The sequence below is a fragment of the Ixodes scapularis genome, unplaced genomic scaffold (assembly GCF_016920785.2).
Source record: "Ixodes scapularis isolate PalLabHiFi unplaced genomic scaffold, ASM1692078v2 PGA_scaffold7__128_contigs__length_106722199, whole genome shotgun sequence".
In the NCBI taxonomy this organism is placed as follows: domain Eukaryota; kingdom Metazoa; phylum Arthropoda; class Arachnida; order Ixodida; family Ixodidae; genus Ixodes; species Ixodes scapularis.
The window spans coordinates 5,059,332-5,078,475 of NW_024609882.1; the positions used below are offsets into that span (position 1 = coordinate 5,059,332).

A 19,144-nucleotide genomic window follows, 5' to 3' on the forward strand; every position below is an offset into this window, starting at 1 on the left:
AGCGCGGATCGTGTGGGAACTTCAAATTTAGCTTTTGGAAATTGTACTTTTACTTCGCATATACTGTGTTCCCCAGCTTAGAATGTTGGGGGTTATGTCCAGGCATTGTTTCCAATTGTTTCGGATAATAAAAAAAAATATCATTTTGACCTGTCAGTGCGCTTTTAAATGAAGGTCAAGGCTTGCAAATGCTATGGAGACACCACTTTTAATAAAGAAAATTAACATGGTGCCAAGAATGTCTTCCCTAAATGCAGTGATGTGGCATAACTCACCAAACTTGGTAGGGGTCGAGCGAAGACCACTGCCATCGCCGACCGAAGACACAGAGCCGTGATGAGAGATCTTCCCGCACTTTGTGATGAGTTCTGCCTCCCGCTCGGCAAGGTAAGACCTCAGAAGGACAACGTCTGTCTGTAAGGATTTGCCACAAACATCACACTAAGATTAATACTGCTAAGATTTTGTCTTTGTGTCTTGTGATCATATTTATCTGGTTCTGCAGGACAAGGCCGCCAGGGTAGAAGAAAGAGGCATTTGTGTCTGACCAGTTCTCTCCGTTCATTGCAGTGCAGAAATGGTACATCGAAAACTGAATAATAACTGCACAATAATCGGAAAACAACAAGAATGCATGACAAGCAAAAAAAAAATACTTAGGCCAAATAGTTCAAAATAGATATTCTAATACTGTTTAAAACAGGATGAGTGCATAGTAGAGTACTAGTATATTACTCCCAAGAGTAAGAAAAATAAATGTTGAAAAGAGGAGGATTGTAAAAATAAGATATGTTTCAATAATACACACATACAGTAGACTCATTTATTGAAACTCCAGGAAGCCAGAAATTTTGTTCGAATTATCAGAAGTTAGAATTTTCAGAAATTCATCTAAATATGATGCAAGACAAAGTTATGATTTGCCATATGAATGGCTACACAAAGCAGATATTTGATAATTTCCTCTACATAGGCCTACTGACCATAAGCAGGTGATCATAAGCACTACTGATCATAAGCACAAATGTATGACGCAAGTTTATTTACTTATGATATCTAAAAAATGTTGCTTATCGAGGACCGCTAGACAGCACATGACAACTCAAAACAAAATTAAGTTTGTTCATCAGGCCAAAAAGTTGTCTAATGTGGACTATTGAGCAGCGGACATACATGAGCGATGAAGACGGGCATTGCACAGCAGTTCTCATAACAACTTGCGTGGACGCTGTGACGTGGACGTATGCCATGCCACCACGTCACAGCATCCGCGCAAGTTGCCACGGCAATTTCCGCGTGGTGCCCGTTTTCGTAGCTCATGTGTGCCCTGCTTGAGCCACGTTGAGTGCGCTTCTTGCCGAGCACCGGTGCACTGCGGAGAAGCAACACCTGTGGAAGCAAGCTCCACGAGTGTTGCCTCTTTCTAGCGCACCGGTGCTCGGAAAGAAGCGCACTCAACGGGGCCGTGAGAACAAAAAGTATGAATTGCACAAAAGCGCCGTTCAAATTAAGCAGTTTATTAATATAATAAAAACACAGATAGACAACCAAAATTTTGAAATTTGTTTGAATTAACTAGAAGATTGAAATATCTGAGTATGAATTATTGCGAGCCTACAGTATAGTGCTGTAGACACTACAACCTTCAATGCACTTTTGCTTGTTTCTAACACATTAAATAAGTGTAACACGGCTACAGCACTGAAAAATCTGAAGCACTGATACTCACATAGAAAAATATATCAAGTGAGTACAGATCTTGCATAGCTTCTGACGGGACATAAAAATGAAAGTATTTTCATGTTCTGGCTTGCAAAGATTTACTGTTGCTTGCCAAGGAAATTGTTTTTCTCCACTGTTACCGATCCACCCTGCTTTTGCCTATGACGGCCCAGTCAGGGTGGATCAATTTAGTTCTAATGTAAGCGAATAAATAAATAAATAAATGTGTAAAACTCGTCTATAGGGTGCGCATTCCACTAGGGGGCAGCACCTCACCTCCAACTTCTTGACTTTGCTCTCGAGCTCGGACTTCTCCCGTTCGGTTGTGGCTACCTTCAGCTTCAGTGCCGGTATGTCGGCTAGAATGTCCAGGCGGTCAGCCTCAATCTTCTTCTTCAGCAACACCTCCTGGGAGGGTAACAATTGAATTGTCACAAAAACATTTTTCCTGGAAGTAACAAGGCATGTATGGGATGCGCTTCCCTGCAGTGCTGCCTTATACTGCAAAGAAGCATGTACAAAAGAACATTCAGCAACCTGTGCTCGCGAAAGGCTATCTGTGGCATCCCGGAAGAATTAAAAATTGCATCCCAGAAGAACCAAAAAGCACACACATGCAGCAAATAAGTGCAGAAGTGATCATAGCTCTGACATGACTGCCACAGAATGTTGTCACCAGGTATGGAGATCCTTCTCTCCCTGTGAAGGAGCAACGTTTAGACAATCAACAGCTGCATTCAAAACGCTTGCCACCGAGAGTCGCGTAGAGATAACGTGCATCGAGGATAGGTGCACCTTGTGGCATAGAACCTAAGCTAGCTTAACCTCCTTTCATACTCCTAAAAGCCACAATGCGAGAGCTTCGCTTTGGAACATGTCTCGGCGGTACAGGTGGGGATGCCTGCTGGAGCCATGAATGAATGTCATTCGATGGACCAAAGTAACTGCAGCCTTAGTTTACAGCTATCCGTGAGGTAAGGCACACCTGCTTGAGAAGATGCTCCGTCCTTTCCAGAAGCTGCTTCTTCTCGGCCAGAGCTGCCTCCAGTTCCAGCAGCTTGTCCTTCTGCAGCTCGAGCTGGTCGGTGAGGACACTCACCTGGGTATGAGGCAGACGCGGACTAGTGAAACCCCCAGCTCGACAAAAATAAAAGACACATGCAGAAGAAAAGAAAATTGTTTTGAACATTTTAGATGGAAAAGGAATGTCATAAAACAAATTTACAACGAAAACAAATAATTTCAGAGCTACATTTATGGCGCGAAACGACTTTCAGCTGGCACCCGCTGGAGCTGCCACTGGTCACGTGGTACACCAGTGTGCCACCGCGCTGAGCTGCCGCCGCCACAAAGTCGTGCCGCCGCTGCACGCTGAGCATGGTGCGCCACTGGTTGAACGCGTTTCTCCACGCTGCCGCCGGAAGGGAACATTCTAGCGTGCCATCGCCGTCAATTTCTGACCGGCACACAGGTCTATCCCATGGTGCTTGCACTCTTTAAGGAGTTTCCTTTGGGCTCTAAAAGCTACTTATTAATCTTTGTTTGTTGTTACACTTCAAACGAAGATTAATTAGTAACTTTTAAAGCCCGTATGAAGCTCCCGAAAGAGCACGAGCACCACGTGACCGTAGTGGCCACTTTTCTGCAAGCTCCTGTGGGTGCCAACTACAAATTTGCTTCGCGCCGTAAATATACCTCTGAAAATTTTCTTTTGTTGTTGTAAATTTGTTTTATGACATTCTTTTCCCATCAAAGCTGTTTCAACAATTTTTTTTTTTTTTTTTGCTTTGCATGTGTTTATTAAGGCTGGTTCGCACATTTGCGACTCCTTAAAAGGAAACCCTGGTCTTGAATTTTTTTCCTAAATTTCTCGCTCAAATTATATTGAATTCTTATATCTACTATCTGCTCATGGTTTTTATATCTTCTACGGGTAATAAAAAAAATGACAGCTTTATTGCAAATATTTTTGCCCTAATTTTCACAATATCCTTATCAAAAACTATGATGTACAATATATCTGCTTGTTCTACAAACAGTACAGAGTGCAGCAATACCATACTTATAATTTTAGCACTATTCTAGAAAAAGGTACCACAAGCTCAAATTTTTTTGCCGATGATTAGCAATGAGTACTTAAAGTCTTTGCCAGCTAGAAAACTTTGTAGTTAACATTTTCTAAAAAAATGGGCAAAGCTCTGTGCTGTGACTAAAAAATGAATTGAGAAAACAGGAAAAGATTTTCAAAACTTGCTCGTAAACACTCCGACTATGAAACTTTCAATCAATCTAACTTTATAAGCAAGAACTTCTTAAATGTAGTAATAAAAAATTCAATTCTCTAACATTCAACTAAAAAAAAGAAAAAAAATTTGACATTTTGCCGTACGATGGTACTTTTAAGGAATATTTTTATCAGCATCTAAAACCAATGTCCTTGTTTGAGGACAATCTCTCTTTCGTTCCCCCCGAGAGATGGCGCTAGGCGCCTGCTCTTGCAAGCAGGAGAAGAAGTCAAAATGATGGGATTCCTGTTCGAGCAGTCCGAAGTGTTTGAAAATCAGTTTACGAGATTTTGTGACCTCTTTGAACTTTTTAATGTAAACGAGATTGATTGAACCTAAAGACAACATCCCTTGGAGTCATTTAAAGCATGTTGTGAACATAAAAAACAAGTTTTGAAAGAAATAACATTCTTTTCAACTTTGTGTCCACGTAGGTGGAGAAAAGTTTGGAATGATGAGAGTATGTTTTTCTTCTTGGTACTCTACAATGCAGATTCTCACGGACGAGGAAATAGCTGCAATCTTGTACAAAAGCGATACAGATCTCTCGGACGCGGAGGACCCAGAATTTGCGATTTGCACACGCCGGAGAAGAAAACATGTTTCTGGAAACAAACTATGTATGTCTATATTGTGTTTTTGTTCTGGGTGAAAGCTTACTATTTTTGTTCATTTTTAGGTTTCAAGCACATGATGTTCCAGCAGATGAAGATACGGGAGAAGAGACAAGTCGTCAAAAGCTTCTTTCACCTTCACCAATATTTCATGAAGTACACTTTTCAGCAGACGTTCGAAAAGAATGCGCTGGAGGGACGAAACTTGTACTCTGTACAAAAATGTAATCACCGCTCGGTGAAAATAAACATTGTGGAGGTGAAGAAGCTTGCCGTAATCCGCCTTCTAATGAGTGTAATGAGCCTTCCTCAGGTTTACATGTACTGGTCCCGGGGAACCCTAACACCACTGATTGCAGACGGCATGACTCGGAATAGTTTTTTTTAGCTCCGCAGTCACCTCCATTTCGTTGATTCTTCCGTCAGAACGGATGAACAAAAAAAAAGACCAGCTGCATCTGGGGCGTTCTGTTGTTGATTGCTTCCAAAGTTCCTGTCGTTCACTGCCAAGGACAACTTGCGTCTCAATTGATGATCAAATAATTCCGTTTTCAGGAAGGTGTGGCTTTAGGCAGTACAATGTAGACCGCATATAACGTATGTCTCGGGAGTCGCGAAAATCCGCACTATAAGCGGTACCGCACTATAACCAAAACATCAATTTTTCAGGCCAAAATACATGCCATGAGACAACTTACCTTTGTAAAATAATTTATTTTATGTTAGATGAAGAAATAAGCTTAGTTTGAGGAAAGTCTTTATTTCAATAGACTAGTACAGTTACGTCTCAAGTGTGTCACACATTTTAAAAGAAATTAGCGGCTTTTGCCTGGCGCAGCCTTTTAACGGCGTCGCGGGTTGCGGACGGACGTCGCGAGCGTTCAGGATTGCTAACCCTAATCACTTTTCTCCGGAGATGAAAACGCGTGAAAATTCGCATCCTTCATACGGTACGTGCCAGTAATACCTTGAACTTGAGCACACGCATGAAATGCGCCAAATAAGAAATCCGGGCGATGTTCGAGGACACAAATGCTTAGAAATCACCACAGTAGTCGAAGTAAACAAACACAACGACACGAGCGTTTCTGCCGTACTGAGAGCACCGCCACGACATCGCCGCACGAGTAGGTGGATCTTCCTTTCTAGTACGTGCTGGGTTATAGCGACACACAACGAAAATTCAGAGTCAAGGATAGCGCTTTCACGCAGAACGATGAGATGCATGCCGTCTACGACGACGATCACAACCGACGCCCGCGACCGGCATGCAATGCGCGCGAACACTTCTTCTCGACCTGGGATTGGTCTGTTGTTGCGGTTGTTTGTTTCTTTGTTTCCAACGCAGTGGAGGGACGCACGCACGTGAACGACTCGTGCGTGCGTCCCTCCGTCGCTACGACAACTGAAGCCTCTCTCCTCGCTTCTCCCCGCGTTTTCCAGCAACCTCCTTGCCCCGCGAGTGCAGTTTGCGGCTCGCGCCGTCAGCGCCGTTATCTAGTGTCGCACAGGGAAGCGAGCTCGCTGCTCCGGTCGTCAGCGCGGTCGGCGGGCTGTGCCAAAAACCGTACTATAACCGGTATTTCCCTTCGCGCGCCTGCATTTTAAGCGGTATGTAATTACATGGAGTTCTATGGGAGGTGAACCGGTGGTTTAAAAAAACCGCGTTATACCCGGTCCTGCACTATAAGCGGTTACGTTGTAAGTGGTCTATACTGTACCTGCCTTCGAAAACAAACCCAGCTGGACTGAAAAATTTTGTTCTTGCCTCACCCAACGGCTTGATACTTGACTTGCTCATTTACGCCGGAAAAGACACGGTCGTAGATGCTGACATGAAGGTGTTTGGCCTAGGCAGCGAAGTCGTGAAGAAGCCTACAGAGGCTGTCATCAGCAAGAATGCACAGGTCTTCACGGACAGATACTTCACAGGACTTGAAAGGAGCAGAACGCCTTTTGGCAGATAACAAATACCTCACTGGAACAGTGAATGCGAACCGCAACTGAGGGGTGCTGCTGCGAGTCTTCCAAAGCAGAAAGACACGAATCACGGGGAAGCAGTCCCTCTTGTGCGTGAAGACGAAAAGGTGTGCCCTGTAAAGTGGAGGGGCAAGGGCGTTCTGTTCCTTTCAAATGCTGTAGGCACAAACCAAATAGGTTCCTGCAAAAGGTGATCGAAGGAAGATGAAAAAAAAATTTCAATTTCTCAGCCAGCCATTATCACTGAGTACAACAGTTGTATGGGAGGGGTCGACCTCATCGACAGATTTATTGCGTACTACAGAACGTCAGTATGAACCAAAAAGTGGACAGTTCGAGTGTTCCCTCACTTCCTTGACATGGTCGTCTGCAATGCGTGGATTAAGTTCCTCCGTGACGCTCAAGCTCTCAATGTGCCTCAAAAAGATTGCCTCCCACTCCTGGCTTTCAAACAAGATATTGCAGAGATGTTAACCAGAGCCAACCTCCCGAATGCCGGTCAGACCTACGAGAGAGTACACCAGTGGCAGAAAAAATAAGGGCAGTTTAAGTGCCAAAGACAAGCGGAGAGATGGCTTTGGTCATTTCCCAGACTATTGCAAAACTCGAAAATGCCATACGATGTAGAAACAAGAACTGCAATGGGAAGACCATAGTCAAATGCATAAAATGCAATGTATTTCTTGCCTTCAAGCAAGGGATCGTCTCTTTGAGTTGCACAACCCTCACAACTAATGTCCACATTCATGGACAGCTTTGTTGGGCCTGAAGGCAACACTGTATGTGCCTAATTTTTTTTTACATAGACTCTTGGCAAGCTGTCCGATGAGGTTTGTCATACAGTTGTTACTTTTTATGCCTACTTTTTTGTCGGTAGTGAAGAGGCTAAAATCTTATGCCAAGAGAACCCCACTGTTGGGTGACATTAAATTGCGTGACATTTGCGTCTTTTTTTTTTTTTTTTGCACATCATTCTCACTTTTTTTGGCTCGAAACACTTTTGACAATGTCATGAACAACCATTGCTCTGAGATAGTATGTATGTTTCATCTCGCATATGCCGCAAAACCTTCACTGTAGCGGAATGCAGTTCCAGGGCCACCTGATAGATGGCGCCAGTCGTCAGAGATATCAAGAGCTCGGTCGTACGAAAACACAAGTGTGCGAACGAGCCACGAAGGAACGAACAGAGAAGAAAGAGGCAGGCATACCTGGAGTGCCAGGTTTTCCTTCTCGCTCTCGAGGTGGGAAACCTTGTCCTGCAGGTCGCCGTAGTCACCAGACACCGGAGTCTGCAAGGAGCAAGGAGCACCGGTCAAAGCAAGTCGTCCGTGCAGCCTTCATGCACTAGCAACGCGTGTCTAGGTTACGAGCGAGTAACAACACGGGAATAACCGGATGGCTCAGTTACGAGATGACTACACCGTTGGCAATGGCCCGCTGAAGATCTCGACTACAGCTTTTGAACGGATGATGCTCGAGCATTTTGGACAAATGCCTGAGCGTTGAAACTTGGGTGAGTGGGCTCTGCATCATAAAATTAAAAACGGAGTGAAGAAGGACGAACGAGTATATGAACACAGACAGAGCGCTCAGCTCTGTCTGTGTGCATCTAACCGTCCTTCGTCCGTCTTTGCACCATTTTAAATTTCAAAAGTCCACAGCCTTGTTTCCAAGAATGCAGATCTACAACACAAACACCTAAGTGACTCCTATGTCATTGGCATTGCTCGGTATGCTACGATGATCGAGGAAAACTGCACTGTGTTTAGACTGCAATAAAGAAATGTATGTTATGACTGCTCACACTTGCAAGCCCCAACATGTAGAGACCCTATCAAGCCCATATTAGCAACTGCTGTTGTTCCTAGAACAATGCATTTGTTTTCTTTCAAAGCTGTGACCTTGAATCAAGCATGCTTTGGAAACCACTTTTGTGGGCAGAATAATGTGATGGACTTATTGCGAAGTTATTAAACAAGATAATCAATGGCACGCAATCCTATGGTATAGGCCAGCGATACTATGCAGTGATAGCTTTGGGGCTCATTTCTCTCCCTGAAAATGCTCCTCGTGAAAATATAGACTTACTAAATGGTATCTGATGGTGTTCCAAGAAGAGCTGGTGTCATCATTATTGGAACCAATCAGTTAAACTTGCACTCTTTAGAGATAGGAAGCACAATTTTGCATAATGAGACAGAATTTTATGAATAGCTTTATGCCTAAAGTTGAATATCTTTGTTGATGTGAGAGAAATACTTATTGATGTCCATTTACAGATTTAAAAAAATTAAGGTATCCACAATACCAGATTCACACCAACCCCAATAAAGTATCAGTCAGCTTGTGCACTCCGGGCGCCGCACACCGTTCGCCGCTAGGAACGCAACAGGCGCACCGCGCGGCTTTTTCTGTATCGAACAGGATCCAAGCGACGCCACAACGCGTGGAAGTGACGTAGGGACGCCAGCGCCGGTTGCTACGATACTGCCGCACGGCGCCCGTTTTCATCGCTCATGTGTCCTCTGCTTAATAGTTCAAGTGAAGCTCCTCCTATCTCTTTCCACTTTAGCAGAGCAAACACTGGAGAGGAGGTCACCTCTTAACCTGTCACAGACTATAAGCAAGTCATTGCCAAGTGGCAAACCAATGTAACGTAGACTGCCGCTAGTAAGAATGATCCCAAACTGTCATACTCTATGCTTGCAATTACCCAGTGAACGCCACCATTAATCAGTCTTACTATTTCTTTTCCCGACACACAAGGCTGCTTCCGACATGAACTAGCTAGCTGGCCATGACGTAGCAGAGATCATACTTTATGCGAGGCTCAAGAGCCACCTCTACAACCGTATGCAGAAAACCAGTAGTCCTCGGAGACACACCTTACACCGGGACCCGGCCCAGGTGGGACAAGGGCTCTGCGCACCGCGGTCCATGCAGCCATGCCCACAGTGCGCACTCGAGCCCCAGCACGCGCAACACGGCGAGGACACCTTCCGCGGTATCCCAGCAGGGGTGAACGTCCGACACCCCATCTGACACCCGTGACCTCCGCAAGGGGGCGGCGGTGGCCTCAAGTCTGCCGGATGACCCCCGCTATGGTTCCCCGAGCAACAGCACTGCTGGGACGCCGCGGCGGCCGCTATCCACGGCTGCGCGGCCGCGACGACCGCCAGCACGTGCGGGTCGTAACAGTCCAGGCTGCGGCGTTCTTCCCAGCGCGGCGGAGGGTGCGGCGACCTCCCGCGCTCCTGGTGGTCCCTGAGGGCAGCCGGCGGCCGACGTCGCCGCACGGGCCTCCTGTACTCGCTGGGGACGTCGGTCCAGTCCAGGTCGGGGCCCCCGCGACTCGGGTTTGGCGTTGGCGTCGTGTCGTCGTCATCGTCGTTGTCTTTGTCGAGGTCGTCCAGGCGACGTCGCGCCTGAGAGCGCTGCAGGGACGCCGACCAGGGCGTCGAATGGCCCGACGTGCTGGTCGAAGAGTTGGTGACGTCGTCGGCCGGGTCGCCCGTCCACATCGCGGGGCTTCTACTCCCGCCGCTATTGGGCAACTTTGGCGTGCCGTAATACATGCCGGATCATCGTAGGCTCGACCCCGAAAATACCCAAAGCGTCATCAAACCAGAAAGCAGGAGTCGGTCAAAAGTCGGCTCTCGCAAAACACCCGGTCGTCTGCTACCAGCGTTTCGTCGTCTGCTACCCGATGACGCAGCAGAAGTGGCGCGGTTTCGTTCTTCTCGTTGTCGCCTCACTCCGTCCCGAAGTACGACAAATCGGTGCGAAGGCATCACTCACGGAAGTCGACACGATTTCCAAAGGAACACCGAGAGCAAGACGGAAACGGTCCCCGTTGCGAAAACCATCCGGCATCCTCAGGCGCAAAGGACTCGTCGAGAAAACGCGCACGCGGCGCAGCCGATCTTTAGCGCCGGCACTTAGCGAAGAAAAAAAAAATGCGCACAGATCGTCTCCCGTCTTAGAACCCGGGATAGATGCTCGATGCGACACCCACAAAGAAACAAGAAAAGCGTACAAATAGAAGTCGATATCGGTCGGTTCGTCGTCGAGAGGCGCGGTTTCGAAAGTGGCGTAGCGCACGGCGGCAGCGAATCGTCGGCGCTCACGTGAGAAGGAAAGAAGAGCAAGAGCGAACGTTAGTGCTCCTCGAGGGACGGATCCCACTTTTTCGCTAAGTTTAGAACGCAGACTCAGGGGGCCCGCGGGCTCCTCAAATAGAGCAATCGAGAAGCTTCCTCCATCTCCCCCATCCTGTGAGAGCCGTTACTACCTCCACCCCTACACGAAACGCCGTCGGAGTACGAGGCCCGTGCTCCGTTTTCACCCCTCTCCTCGGCCTTCTCCGCGCGCGCGCGCAACTTTTAATAACTTTTACCGATTTCCCCGATTTCTACACAAGACAAACAAACGGCCCGTCCGTTTACGTCGTCAGCAGACTCCCCCGCGAAAGGAAAGCCACCGTCGCGGCGACGAACCCTCGAGCGCGAAACCGAAAATAATTTCGCCCGCCAGGAGAAACTGCCGCGTCGTCTGCTACTTTTAAACGCGCCTTAAAAGGTACCGTTATTGCGCCACAGGAGTGTGTGTTTCCGCAAACACGGGCTGGCGGCAATGTACGCGTAATTTGTCTCCAACCGAGCTATTTAACGTTTTACGTATTTACTCTGCGCACGCTGTTGATATACTTTTTTGGTGATCTCATGAACGGAAAGTACCACTTCAAAAATCACTTGCCGCTTAGTTTTTCGAGAAATAAAAGGAAGTGGCTGACTAATGTTTGTTTATTTCCGTGAGTATGGTATGGTAACTCGTAAACTCGGAGCCGCCCCCAAAAAAAATTGCGTACAGGACAAGAAAGAGCGCAAGCAGCACCACGTGAGCAGCACTCACGCAGCAATGATGCACAGCAGACTCCGGCGCCCACCACCAGGGCGGCGCGGGCGGCGGAGAAGGCGGCATCCCCGCCGCGAACCAGGGGCACGTTTGTTGTTGCTGCTGCTGCTGTTGCTGGAGCAAGTTCCACCAGGGATTACGAAATGCGTCCGTCAGCATCAGCGCATCCCGATGGGTCCAACCCCTTCGACATCGCCGTCCCGTACTGCACTCGCTGCCGCCGCTACTCTCCTCGTCCTCTGTTATGGTCGACGAAGTCATCGTCGACGCCGACACTGTTGGAATCGCCTTCCTGCGACGGCTGGATACGACGCGACGAGGCTGGGCCGACGAGTCGACTCGACCGAGCCGCGGAGATGGACTCCGTGGGGGTCGGTGAGCCACGAACGTTGGATACGGGTTGGGAAGCGTCATTGTCTTTCCAGTCCACAGCCCGTAGGCCACCACACACTCTTGTCCGCAAGGTCGGAACGTACAGGTCGTCTTAGAGACAGGGTAACGGCGCGGTTTCAAAAGGACATTCAGCAGACGACGACGTCCTCTTTCCGTGGCTTGGAATCAGCTTGGAATCCTCGTTGCCCTTTCCCGTTTCCATTAGCGCTCTTTCCGGTGCCTTCTTGTCAGTCTCTTTTTTAATGAGGAAGTTGATAGGCGGAGAGGAGGACAAGAGGACCAAGGGTGCATAAAAGGGCGAGCGGATTCAAACGAACGAGAGCAGAAAAAATTAGGTCGGATGACTTCCAGACGCGTACGACATTCGGCCTTCGAGAGATCGCCGCCAGACGACGATTAGCGCCACGCCGCGTCGTTCCAGTGAGGCTCGCTGTAAGGAAAGACAGACCACCCACCCACGCTCCGGACGCAAACCGATATTCATTTACAGGACTGGGATTCCAGACGCGAAATAAGAGAACGCGAAAAAAAACTTTGCTGGGAACGCCACATCCGGCTGTCGCGTTGAAAACTCAAGCAAATTCTTTGTTTCCAGACTTTCATGGGTCACTAACCATCGTTCAGATAAACCCGGATAACGCGATATTTTCAATTTTTTAACCGCAATCCACGCGTTTGTGAGATCGGCTACAGTTGCACATGTGCAATTAATTGTTGTGCAACTAGCACATCGAGCGCGGCTTCCCCGCATTGCGACCGACCGCACGGCAGAGCCAACTTTACGACAACCAATGTTTTCTATGAGGAAAAAAAAAAAAAAAATTATACGTGAAAGACAAAAATTAGTCCAATATCAGATTTAAAAAAAAGGACAAAAATAAAATCATACATGAAGAACAAAAATCAATCTAATATCAAATTAAAAAAAAAAAGAAGAAGAAGAAAAAGCTTTTACGCCACCGTCGCTAATAGATGGCGGTAGCTGTCCAGAGGGTTGTGTCGAGATTCATTTGTCCACGGACACGAAACTGGAGAAACTAGCCCTTGACAGCTCCGCTGTAAAAGACCCCCCCCCCCCCCCCTTGCCCACCCCCAAATGGAGGATTTCCCTCCATTTGGGGGGGGAGGGGGGGGGGGTCTTCTAAAACCCGCCCCCTCTGTCAAAATGAGTTGCGAGGCGGCTATGACTATACTCTGTTCACCCAGTAGCTGAGACTGTGGTGGGAGGAGCTACGCTGTCGCCAGACCAATCAGCCGCCTCCCCTTCTTCACTTGGCCCAGCCCTCCACGCGATGACGTGGACGAGAGCGTGATCACGTGGCGAAGGATCGACGTACGACTGATCCAACGCGCTCGTAGCTTCCACTGCAGTCTCAGCTTAGGGCTGAACGGAGTATGGAAGGGCATACCAGTACAAGTGGCACAAATAGGATGGTTAAGGCTAGACTACCGTAATATCATGCGAGATAGCCCACCCAAAATCGATAGCAAATAAGATGAAAATAAGGGCAAGCTAACTTTCGCTGTTATATATATAAAAAAAAAAGTTAAAAAAATGCTTAACGAGAAAAGAGTCAAAGTACAGGCTAGCTGGTGGAAGTCAACCATTTCGTCGTTTACCCTGAGACTGGGGTTTTTTTTAGAAGAGCAGAAGTAACAGAAAAAACAGACAGGTCTGTCTGTTTTTTCTGTTACTTCTGCTCTTCAAAAAAAACACCAGTCTCAGGGTAAACGACGAAATGGTTAAAAAATGCTAGTTTTAGGTTTTGTGACCCTCGAAACTTGTTCTCCCAGGGAGGGGCGATGAACCAAAGACGAATGTCCTTTCCAGCCAGCAATGTTTACTTATCTCCCGCCGTGGCTAAGTAACACCATTTTTGCCAAGGACACCGTTGGCCAGGACCCTGCAATTACTGGAAGTAAGCTATCTTTCCGTGTTTTTGAAGAAATAGCAAATCATGCCCAAAATAGGGGGCGGGCCATCTTCCGGGGATGGGGCACCTCTCGGGATATTACAGTAATATTAAATTATCCTTGAGTGAGAATTTAAGACATTGGGATAGTTGAAACATCACAAAAACAAAAAGACAACCAAATCTTTCTGTTGTCTTTATTTCATCTACACATGTACCTACAATTCCCTAAATACGTGATTGTCAAGATTGCAAACAAAAACTATAAAAAATTTATTATTCAAAATACTTTTATGTCATAAGTATGCCCACAAATGTGCCTTAGTCGCTTTATGGTAAAAGATTTAGAATATAGAAGTTTTCAAGAAGTATCTGGGATGGCTGAAGGGGGCTTGACCATGCCTCATGACAGTGCAGGAGTGCAGAGGCACTTCCTTAGGGTAAAACCATGGGGAAGCCCTGGGGCTGCTAGTTACTCAAATGTTATGTTCACTTGTCGCTTGTCATTGGCTGGGCGGTCACTGTCTTCGGATTATGGCTGAGGCCGCCACAGATGCCCCCCCCCCCAGTTTCCTGGCTTGAGCGTTGAGAAGTCAGAAGACGATAAACATATTCAAAACAAAATAGGGGCCCACGTCACAGTCCGGCCTTTAAGTTTAAAATCTGGGCCGGCTCCGGCACGCGACGGAGGTGAAGTGAAGGCCTTTCATCGACTCCCCGCTGTACGCGGGGAGTCGATGAAAGCGGGTTTGATGCGATCGACGGTGATAACTTGCTGCATGCCGTTGACATCTAAGGTCATTGTCTTTAGCATGTGTTCCAATACTTTAAACGAGCCATCGTGCGCCGGTGGCAAAGTCTTCTTGACCAAATCACAACAGACGAAGGCATGGGTACACTTTGTCAGGTCATGGGACATGAAAACCTTGCGGGGGGATGGCATTGTGGGAGCAGATATGCTCCCACAATGCCATCAACAGACAAAGGCATGGGTACACTTTGTCAGGTCCTGGGACATGAAAACCTTGGCGGGGGGATGGCATTGTGGGAGCAGATATGCTGGGGCCACCCAGCATATCTGAATGTGTGAGCTTGCAGGGAAACTCCATAAAAGCCATATGCTAGCAGTCGACAAACACACTTGCCTCGCTTAATATGCACAAGACAATCGAAAGGCATATCCAGCTATTTTCTCACCAAAGATTTATTTAGATTTTTGTTACTTCACTTTATGCCAGTTACTTAAAATAAAGAAATCAATGCATCGCTCGCCACTACAACAATGTGTCAGCTTCAGACTGACTTTCGGAAAAAAGTGTTACTCCAACCGTTAACTTCAGGAAACGTCACCTGGCTCAGACATACTGCCCAATGCAATGGAGATGCGATAGTATAGCACCAATACGCAGACCCTTCTATTCAGCCCGCGTTCCTACGCAGCGGATGGAAGAGGGAGACCGGAAAGTGCTACAGCACCAACCTACCCCCCCCCCCCCCACTCCACGCAACGCAATGCCGTTGGTCCCACACGCTATGACGTCAAACCAACAACTGTGCTCCTTTGCTGACACTACTTGCCACGGCCTTGCTATGGTGCGACCGACACCAATACGAGCAAGCCAGGTCCGTCCAGGGTTCCCACATACATATAAACATTCAAAAGTTCATTAACAAACTTTAGTTAATTAACCAACTTATCTCGACGATCATACCTCTATATAATACCCCTCTGACTGTATAACTCACCTGCACAGAATTTGTTAGTGTAGCTTTCACATTTTATTTTTTAGAGTGCAGCTGTTAGGTACCCGTTTCCACGTTTCGCAACGTCGGCGTTGGCGTAACCGCCCCGCTAAGTTTAGCAGAAAATTAAACTGGTGTTGAGGTCAAAGAACATCAATTTTCCCGCTAAATCTAGTGGAAAAAATGAATTTGTTCATGGGTGACGTGACATCAAGTCATGTGCTATCATTTTCTTCGCTAAATTTAGCGGGGAAACTGGATTGGTGTTGAGGTCGTGTGACATCAATTTCCCCGCTAAATTAGAAAAAAATTCAGTGGGCAAATTTAATGGGAGGAGGAGGGGCCGTACCCTCCCCTGTTTAAAAGCTGAGCTCTAATTTCTCATTACACAGATTTATAAATGTCTCATTTTTTTAAAATAAACCTTTAAAGCCTTAAATAAAACACCCTGTAAAGCCATCGCTTTAAAAGTTTTTCAGCGACTCACCGAGGTCTTAGCAGGCTGGACGATACGATCGAGCCAGGCGTGTACGAATTTGGCTGCCGCAGGGTCCAGTGCAAAGGACGCATTGTCATCCGCAGACACGTTCCACTCGAGAGCGTGCTTGAGGTCCGCAAGGAGCCTGCCTATGCCGTTCTGCCGTTCCCCGTTGCGATTGGCTTCGTCGGCGGAGCCGCCCAAGCTCGCACCTAGGAAGGATCGGATTCCGTCACGCGTGCCGTCTGCGGAGCTCCCAGCACCAACGGTCAACGACATACTAAAGCACACTTTTCTAAATCATAAAGGCCCGTTCACACACTCGCGTCTGCTTAGGACCGAGTTCTAGTGACCTCTTGGATGAGAAAGAACATGTTCACATGCTGCCATCATCTATGACGGGACCCTGAAAGTGCATTTCACTAGGGTCAGTGTTGGTCGAAGTACATTCAAAAAGTACTTAAAGCACAAAGTAAATGAGAGGTTATGTACTTCAAGTAATGTAGTAAGTACACCAGGTGCAATGTATTTGAAGTAAAGTACTATATATAGAATGTACTTTCAAAGTAAAGTACAACTAGTTTTTAACACAATCTTTTATGATGCCCTGGTATGCATTGCCCCAGGTGTAATTGGGGGTGCATCAGTTATTGTCAGAAATGGCGGCAAATATTAGATAAAGTCAAGTGGCCAAAGGGTAGTTGTTTTACTTTCACTGGAAAACTATTCAATCAACACAATCAACTTATAAGGCACTTATTTGTATTGGTCTTACAGACAACATTACTTCATGCAAAGAAATGACCGCATAACGTCTCGAAAGATGATATCGCATTTTCAAATGATGATACTCCATTTCTTTTTTGATAGGAGTTGGACTTGACCTTACTGGGAAAGCCAAGGACACCAGCACATTGTACTTGGAAGAGGTGAATTTCACCGAGACCAAATTTGGGGAGTGTACTTTGAAGTTGGCAGTTGAACTTTCCTTGAAAGTCCAGAAAAAAATACTTTTAAGTAAAGTACAAGAAATCCTACCTGAAGTAGTACTTTAAGTACTTCCAAACAGTGACTAGAGCAATGGTTGTGCGGTATTTTCAAAATCAAATGTATGTATCATCAATGAGAAATGATTGTTTAAAACATGGCCAAAAGTTTTTTCGAACCAAGAAAGAAAGAATGATATGGCAAAAGTATGAAACATACAAAAACTGCAAGTGTTCCATGGCTACTCAACAGGAGAGACATATATTGGGAGAGTTTGGCAATTCATTGGTCTGAATAGGCGAGCATCTCGTGACTAAGCACAGGCCGCAAAACAGCCCCTAGCAGTGGTCGCGAGTTCTAAAAATGTGACTCGACTAACTTAAGCCGTTTTAGTGTCGCTAGAGTAAAAAGGTGTAACTCATGGTGACTGAAAACTTGGTGCATGTGATGTTTTCGTCACGTCCATATTCAACAGTGGAATAAACGAATGCGCATTCCAAACCAGAGCAAACTGCATAGTTGTGATCATTGCTGCGGCGAAATTGAATGCTTCTATTTCACGCTTTAAATATCATTTCCAATATTGTGATGTCGAGGTTCGCTGATTGGTCGACGCTGTGTTGCACTTTTAGTTTACGCCCTAACTGCGGGGAGAATATTCGGCGCTGGCAGCGCGGCCTTTGCTCCGCCCATTGGCCATACCCTCCCAATGTACGGCTCTGCTCAATAGATGGTGCCATTGTGTTCTCTCACTGTAAGAGGTTTTAAGATACATGGTCGTAAGCAGTCGCAAGGGTGTGAACTTAAGAAGGAAGTCTTAGAAAGCAAGCGGCATAAAAGAAAAGGGCAATAAACTATGCCAACAAACATAAATATGCAAATGTTTAGTAGTAGTTCAAAACTCGAGATTTGCGGGATGCAGGTTCATTTGGCAGGTAAACAAGGCTGCTCAAAATCTGCAAACACATAATGAAGTAAGACCGCCCATGTCGCATGGCTCCATAATATAAGCGGCTAGACCCTGAAAGCTTGACACTGCAAAAGTGGAAGATTGGTTAAGCTAACCTTAGCACACACACACACACACAAAGAAAAACATAAAAGGGAATGGTAGAAACAAATAAATAACATAAAAGGAAAGAGGGACACACACTGACACAGTATTACACACAGATGCACATTAGCTCGGCTGTACTTTGACCATTTTTACGGGTTTTTTTCTTTTTTTCTAATGTTACACTAAATAGTTTCCAGCAGAAATAATACAAAACTTCATAAACACCAACTCCCAAGAGTCTCTGACGTGAGAGGTCATCCGCGACCGGAATAAAAGTGGCAACTCACTAGAGATAATCCCGTCCATCTGTTCCAAGGCGGCGGCTAGCACCCGGCTAGCGTCACAATCCCTGTCCATTCCTACGAGGCCACATGAAAGACGGAAGATATGGAACGTGATCAGATCAAAGGCAACGTCCCATCAAAAAGGCGTCACCGCACAACGAACGCGGTACCACACAGGAAACGGCAGAGTTCGCCGAGGTCACACCTCAGTCTCACGTCACAGCGACAACTGTCACAAACACTGTCGGGCCGATCACACGTAACAATGGGTAACTTAGGATCGAACTTACGAACAAAACAAAAATCGGCTATCTATTGTTCTACTGGATGTGCCCATTTCAATCACATCCGGATAGCAAAACAAACTAGCAAACAGCCTATCCGCCTTAGCAGCCACCCATCTTAAATCGCTAGAGTATGAGCTACGTGTAAAATGTATAGGTGACGCCTTCCTAGGCTCAAGGACGTATGTGATACAGTATACAGTAATGCATTTAAGCGATGTATGACGCGTTAATAAAGCGTTTAAAGACACGGATTTTGTGACCGATAGCGATATTGACAAGGTAACGGGTGTCTTTGTTGAGGAACTTTGCTGAACGTTTCGGGTTTATGACGAAGCAGTTTATTTACCGTTGCGTCCTCCACGGCTTACGTGAATCGCAGAGTGTCATTAAGGATTAAAACGCGAAACAAGTACCACGAACTTTCCAAATCGTCTGCCACTTAAGACGCCATTTGTAAAGCTTCACGAGTGGTTGCGACACAAGC

The 19,144-nt window shown here is 46.5% G+C and overlaps 1 protein-coding gene across 6 annotated transcripts in view; it reads right to left on the reverse strand.

Annotated features, from left to right (window-relative positions):
• LOC120838563 (liprin-beta-1) overlaps positions 1-19,138 on the reverse strand; it is a 38,850-nt gene extending 19,712 nt beyond the window's left edge. For 2 of the 6 annotated variants that reach the window (XM_040500327.2, XM_040208546.3), the window contains exons 1-7: positions 19,007-19,138; positions 18,377-18,448; positions 16,055-16,257; positions 7,813-7,893; positions 2,708-2,821; positions 1,999-2,130; positions 276-414 (exon numbers count right to left, since the gene is read on the reverse strand). In XM_040500327.2, coding sequence (XP_040356261.1) covers positions 276-414; positions 1,999-2,130; positions 2,708-2,821; positions 7,813-7,893; positions 16,055-16,257; positions 18,377-18,446 — 739 coding nt within the window. In that variant the 5' untranslated portion in view covers positions 18,447-18,448; positions 19,007-19,138. Of the gene's footprint in view, positions 1-275; positions 415-1,998; positions 2,131-2,707; positions 2,822-7,812; positions 7,894-9,489; positions 10,890-11,515; positions 13,258-16,054; positions 16,258-18,376; positions 18,449-19,006 lie in introns of those variants that run through there. The other 4 variants (XM_040500328.2, XM_040208547.3, XM_040208545.3 and 1 more) reach the window with 3 other exon arrangements.
• Between the last annotated feature and the right edge of the window lie 6 nt (positions 19,139-19,144).